The sequence below is a fragment of the Saprolegnia diclina genome, assembly GCF_000281045.1.
Source record: "Saprolegnia diclina VS20 unplaced genomic scaffold supercont1.12, whole genome shotgun sequence".
In the NCBI taxonomy this organism is placed as follows: Eukaryota; Oomycota; class Saprolegniomycetes; order Saprolegniales; family Saprolegniaceae; genus Saprolegnia; species Saprolegnia diclina.
This window is the reverse complement of record NW_008246079.1, coordinates 693528-700057: the sequence shown is the minus strand read 5'-3', so window position 1 is coordinate 700057 and position 6530 is coordinate 693528. Positions and strand designations below refer to the sequence as shown.

General features: G+C 59.7%; 2 protein-coding genes across 2 annotated transcripts; one reads left to right on the top strand and one right to left on the bottom strand.

The window, feature by feature from the left end:
* Positions 1 to 27: 27 nt before the first annotated feature.
* On the bottom strand, positions 28 to 594 carry SDRG_04933 (hypothetical protein; the record flags this gene model as incomplete). Its single annotated transcript, XM_008610626.1, has 3 exons — positions 28 to 44; positions 95 to 178; positions 222 to 594. The coding sequence occupies 3 exons, from the start codon at positions 592 to 594 to the stop codon at positions 28 to 30; spliced, it is 474 nt and encodes a 157-aa protein (XP_008608848.1).
* Positions 595 to 2080: 1486 nt separating this feature from the next.
* On the top strand, positions 2081 to 6528 carry SDRG_04932 (hypothetical protein). The gene is made up of 4 exons (XM_008610625.1): positions 2081 to 2542; positions 2593 to 2908; positions 2959 to 3176; positions 3232 to 6528. The coding sequence occupies exons 1-4, from the start codon at positions 2161 to 2163 to the stop codon at positions 6423 to 6425; spliced, it is 4110 nt and encodes a 1369-aa protein (XP_008608847.1). The 5' UTR covers positions 2081 to 2160; the 3' UTR covers positions 6426 to 6528.
* The last annotated feature ends 2 nt before the right edge of the window (positions 6529 to 6530 follow it).

The window sequence follows — 6530 nt, the reverse complement described above, 5'->3', positions numbered from 1 at the left end:
TTGGCGCCTGAATCGTCGACCATGCGGTTAAACTTGGGGAGGTCCTTGGCGAGCGTGCCCGGGTACGGCGGGTAGACGGGAATGCCGATCGCACCAGCGTAGAGGCAACCCCAAAAGCCCATGGCAAAGTCGAGGCCCGGAGGATACGCGAGCATGACGCGGTCGCCCTTCTTCAAACCTAGCTCCACCTTGAACCATTGTCAAAGCATCGATAGGCATACCTGCATCTTGCTGCAAAGTGGCGGCCACGCGGCGGGCAGCACGGTCGACGTCCGCAAACGTGAGGTTGACGCTCTCCTTCCCGGCGTCGTCGAGGAAGGTGTAGACAACCTTGTCGGGCGTCTCGAGGGCGCGGCGTTTGAGGATGTCCACGATGGCTTCGTTCTCGACCTTGGTCTTGGCCCGACGCGCCTTGGTCTTGCGCGTCTTGCTCGACGGCGTCGTCACGACCTTCTCCTCGTCGTCGGCCCAGAGCGAATCGACGGACGACTCGAGCGCCTTGGACGACGATGGCTGCAGCATGTTGAGGAGCATCGTAAGGAACGCGACAAGCGCGAGCTTGATCGTGTCGACAATCAACGTCGGCTTGACCATCCTACTGTGAGTACTCGTAGCGGCGGTGCAACTTGGGAATTGACTGCCGTGTCTTTTTCGGCGCGGGTTTCGTCCGCGGATAAGCTCTGGGAGGCTGCCAGGTGGCGGCGGGGCGACCTAGATTGCGCACGAAACTTTAAAATAGCTGAGCGTTTGTATGAAATGATATGCGAGCAAGAGGTGCGTCACCGCGCCGGTGTCAACTCGACAGGGTCGAGATAAGTTCCTTCAGGAAAGAGCTAGATACGTTGTTACAAAGGAGTTGGCAGTGGCATTTTTCTAACGACTCCTTGTATATAGAAGCGGTTGCATTGAATTGAGGGAATTTTTGATTGAACCCGACGTTGTTGGCTTGTGAGACGTGGAGGAATCCATATATTTGTGCAAGATCGCGAGGATGGACACCTGGGCTGGTGACAGCAAACTGACGAGGCAGCCTCTTCGGTTTGTTCGACAAGCGTCTTTAGACGCCAAGACTGGCAGTCGTGCAGCGCCAAGGCCTCGACGTGTAGTAGACCAAGGCTTCTTATATATCTAGAAACACCTTGATTGGACCAAGAGCGATTTGTCATAGGAGCTCCAGTGGCATGCGATCTGTGAGCTCATGTTCCGATGGCCGCATGGGTTTGCTGGGCGGCTTCTGGGCAACAGCTTTGTCCACGTCCTTTTTGTAGCATCCGTGTAACGTTACCTTGTCTTCTACAGAGGCAGTAACACCTGCTCGACCGAGTGCGTTATCGCCGATCGCTTCCACAATGCATTTATTGCGCTTCCTGCTCACGCGGCATGAGTGCCCCCTTCGCTTGCCCCTGAGCCGTGATACTCGACTAGCCAACCCTGGTTCCTCGGTTGGATAAACCGGTTAAAATAACCGGTTGGACAACGCGGGACAACGTGATTAGGCTCGCGAAACTCAAAGGATGCTGTTGAGTTTGGAGCACCCAATCACGTTGTCACGCGTTGTCGATACAGTCAGTCGGCGGTTTGAAGGCAGGCACTCTTAACGCGTGTGGACCTAATGCAGGGATCTCACCGCCGAGACGGTGAATGCAAGTGCACCCACGAACGACGCAGCGCTCGTCGCACTCTGGGTCGCTGCAACCTTGTTGAAGGGACGAAGATCCGTTGGGCCACAGTGCACCTTGAAGCTTCGTCGTACTTAACGGGTAATCTCCAGAACGCCATGCACTCTTTAAAGTTCGCTTCGACCCCGTGCTGCTCGTCTAACAACACGCCACTTGAGACCGTGGGCCCCCGGCGCCCGCCTGTGCATGTCCGCTTACTTGACGCGCATCATGGTAGATCTATGCATGTATCTTTGTATAGTTAACTCGTATCGTTTATAGGTGGCTGAGATCGGATTCATAAAGACCTGATTAGTGCGCGCGACGAAATAATGGCGTGCGTTTAGCCTCAAGTTTGGTACTGGATGACTTGGATTGACTATACCGCGGTCTCTCTTCCAGATCACTTGCGATGTCTATTTCAGCCAATGAACGAGCTTGCTGGATTCGATACGGCCGACCCCACTTTGCCTTGACGCAGTCCAGCAGCACCAGCAGCAGCATGCAAGCGTACATGCTCGACACTGCCAGCGCCGCCGTCGCCACGTCCCTCGCGGCCGTCGCGCTAGGTACTGCGGCCTACCTCTCTTCGCGGAAGCGCAAGCACGACGACGTCGTCGAGCGCGGGCTTCCAGCCATACCAGCCGCCACCACCAGCGACGCACCAGCGCCCAAGGCCAAGCGCGCACGCACGACCAAGGCGCACGAAGGCCTTGCCGCCGAAGCGTCCATCGTTGACCTTCTCAAACGCCGGGCCCAAGAGACGCCTGATAAGGTCGTGTACGTCTTCCTCGACGACGCTGGCAAGGAAAGCGTTGTCATGAACTTTGCTGACGTGGACCGCGCCGCCCGCCGTGTCGCCGCCACTTTGCAGCAAGATGCTTGTACCTATCATCACTGGTACCCTACGATGACTCATGCATCCATCTTGTAGCGCTCCGGAAGGGCGATCGCGTCATGCTCTGCTACCCACCAGGCCTCGACTTTGCCATGGGCTTTTGGGGTTGCCTCTACGCCGGTGCGATCGGCATTCCCGTCTACCCGCCGTACCCGGGCACGCTCGCCAAGGACCTCCCCAAGTTTAACCGCATGGTCGACGATTCAGGCGCCAAGGTCATCTTGACCAACCGCGCGTACTACATGGCCACCCAGCTCGCGACCGCCAAGAGCTACTTCTCGAGCTCGGTCACATGGCCCAAGGACATCCAGTGGTTCTCGACCGACTCGATCTCGTCGGCGATGGCTGATCGGTACAACCTTCATGGATCATGGCAGTACGTTTAACGATGGCCTTGTACAGCTACACGCCGGTCGAGTGTACCTTTGACGACATTGCGTTCTTCCAGTACTCGTCCGGCTCGACGTCCGAGCCCAAGGCCGTCATGATCTCGCACGGCAACATCCACGCGCAGCTCAAGACGTGGGCGTCGATCCGCGAAGACGACACGATGGTGTCTTGGCTGCCGTCGTACCACGACATGGGCCTCGTCGGCTTCATCCTCGTGCCGTGTTCGACTGGTATGCACTTCGATCCCACTTTGCACTTGGCCTTTCTCACTTTGCACTTGTCCAGGTGCTCGGTGTATCTCAATGTCGCCGCTGGCGTTCATCAAGGACCCTGCGCTGTGGATGCGTACCGTCTCCAAGTACAAGGGCACGCACGTGTGCGCCCCAAACTTTGGCTACGCACTCGTGGCCCGCAAGACGTCCAAGGCCCAAGTCGCCAAGCTCGACCTGCGCTCTCTCAAGCAGTGCATTTGTGCGGCCGAGCCCATTCGCATCGAGTCGCTGGAATCGTTTACCGACAAGTTCCTGCCCGCGGGCTTCAACCCCAAGACGTTCAACTGCGGCTACGGCCTCGCCGAGGTGACTCTCGTTGTGACGGGCCAAGACCCGTACAAGCTCCAGGACCCGACTGTCCTCGTCCTTAAGAAGAGCGCGCTGGAGCAGAAGAAGACTGCGGTCGTTGCGGCCAAGGGCTACAACGCCAATGATACGTGCACGCTTGTCGGCTGTGGTATTCCCATGCCGACCTTCCGCGTCATTGTCGTCGACCCCGAGACGCATGTGCAGCTCAAGGACAACGCCGTCGGTGAGATTTGGATCCAAGGCCCGAGCGTCGCCAAGGGCTACTGGCACCGTGACGAGTACACGAAAGAGCAGTTCCAGGCGACGCTCAAGGACCCCAAGCACAAGCGCGAGTCGGTGGGTAGCTCGGACAAGAGCCACTTTCTCCGCTCTGGCGACGTGACGATCCTCGACAAGTCGCACTGGTTGCGCTCTGGTGACATGGGTTTCCTTCGCAACGGCCAGACGTTCATCACTGGCCGTCTCAAGGATCTCATCATCGTCCGTGGCCGCAACGTCTGCCCCCAAGATGTTGAGCACACGGCCGAGCTGGCTGACGCCGAGGTTCGCCCTGGCTGTGTCGCTGCCTTTTCGATCGAGACGTCCAACCAAGAAGAAGCTCTCGTTGTCGTTGCTGAGATGCGCTCGGACCTCAAGAAGGACCAGGACAAGCTCCGCGCCATCGCCAACGCCATTGCGACGTCGGTGCTGTCGGAACACCAGCTCCGTTGCGCCTCGATCGTCCTCTTGCGTCCTCGCAGTATCCCCAAGACGACGAGCGGCAAGATCCAGCGTCGTGGCACCAAGGCCAAGTTTGAAGACAACACGCTCGCCGCCCAGTACATGCATAAGGGCGTCATCGAGAGCCGTCCCAAGCCCGTGGCCGAACCTGAGGTCGCTTCGGATGAGAACGCAGCTGCATCGACGCCGGCGGTGATCAAGACACCGGAAGAGATTGTGGCGTGGCTGCTTGAGCGCCTCGCCCAGGAAAACAACGAAGGCGAGACGTCGAGCGAAGATGCCGACAGTCAAGCCTCGCCGACGCCTGCTGCTTCGGACATCGACCCGGACACACCGTGGGCCTGCCTGGGCATGGACTCGGTGGCCATTGTCGGTCTCAGCGCCGAGCTCGGCGAGTTCCTCGGCTGCGTCGTGCCGCCGTCGGCCTTCTTCCAGTTTGATACGCCGGCCAAGCTCGCCAATGCCCCGGGTCTCGCCACCGGCGAGCTCGAGACGCAAGAGTCGACGCTCCCCGAAGGCTCGTACGTCGACGAGAACGGCGAGATCAAGGCCGAGTGCTACGATTTCGAATGCTTCCCCGAGGTCCAGCACCTCCGCGGTCAGCTGAGCGAGCTCACGGACGCCGGTCTCGTGCTGCCGTACTTGGACGTGCTCACAGCCGAGAAGAAGAAGCAGCTCAACTTCAACACGTACAACTACCTCGGGTACGCGTCGCACCCCGCGACGGCGCAGGCCTCCAAGGACGCCATCGATACGTACGGCACGGGCATGAGCTCGTCGCCGATCGTGGGCCAAAACATCATCAACACGCAGCTCGAGGCCGCCTTGTGCAAGCACTTTGACGCCGAGGCGTCCGTGCTGTTTGTGGGCGGCTGGGTCACCAACGTGACGACGATCGCGGCGCTTGTCGGCAAGGGCGACCTCATTCTGTGCGACATCCTCAACCACAACAGCTGCGTGAACGGCCAGCGCCTCAGTGGCGCGACGATCCTGGCGTTCCCGCACAATGACGTGGCCGCCGCCGAGCGCATCCTCAAGTCGGTCCGGCACAAGTACCGGCGCGTGCTGATCGTGATCGAGGGCGTGTACTCGATGGACGGCGACGTGCCGAATCTGCCGGCGTTTGTCGCGCTCAAGAAGCAGCACAAGGCCATTCTGTTTGTGGACGAAGCGCACTCGTTCGGCACGATGGGCCAGACGGGCAAGGGCATGTGCGAGTACTTTGACGTGCCGACCACCGACGTCGACGTGCGCATGGGCACGATGAGCAAGTCGCTCGGGTCTGTGGGCGGCTTTATCCTCGCCACCAAGACCGTGGTCGACTACCTCAAGTACTCTGCGGGCGGCTTTGTCTACTCGGTGGGCCTCGGTCCGGCCAACGCCGGCGCGGCGCTCAAGGCCGTCCAGCTCATGGGCGACGAGCCGCAGCGGTCGGTGCGTCTCCAGGAACTCAGCGCTTTCTTTTACGACGCGTGCGTGGCGGCCAAGCTCGACGTGGGCACGAACGTCCGTGGCGCGTGCGTGGTGGTCGTGTACATTGGCGGGACGGTCGAGACGGTGCGTCTCTCGATGCGGCTGAGCGACGAAGAGAAGATCAACGTCAAGCCGATCGTGCACCCGGCCGTCGAGGAGGGCAAGTGCCGACTGCGCTTCTTCATCTCGTACTTGCACACCGAAGCCGACCTCAGTCGCACCGTGCAGGCGCTGGTCCGCATCATGGACAGTCTGCGCAACCCGGACGCGATCGTCGAGGCGGTGACCGAGGCGCCTACGGTAGTGGTTGATGCTGCTGTGCCCGTGGTCGAGCCTGTCGTCGACAACCAGATCGACACCGTCGCTTCAGTGGAAGAACCGCAACATGCAGACGCTGTGATCGAAAAGGTGGGCGACGTCGCGGCAGCGGTCGCTGAAGCAGCGCCCGTGGAGCCCGAGGTCCAAGCGACGGCCGAGGTACCGGCGCTTGCCGGCGCTGTCGTTCCAGACGCGCCCACGGTCGTCGACGAAGCACCCAAGACGAGCGTCGCCGACGTTCCCGGGACCATCGTAGCCGAGCCCGTTGTCGACGTGGACGCGTCAGTGCAGCATGCCGCCGAGACATTGGACGCCGAGCCCCAGCCCAAGGCGAAGAAGGTGACCAAGAAGAAGACTGCCAAGAAGGCCAACGGCGTCGCAAATTAAGCAGCTCAACGTCATAAGTGCACAAATCAACGCTCATTTTTGTATAATTGTTGCGAATGTTGAATTATACCAATTTATCCATCAACATGATATAGGTTTGTGGCA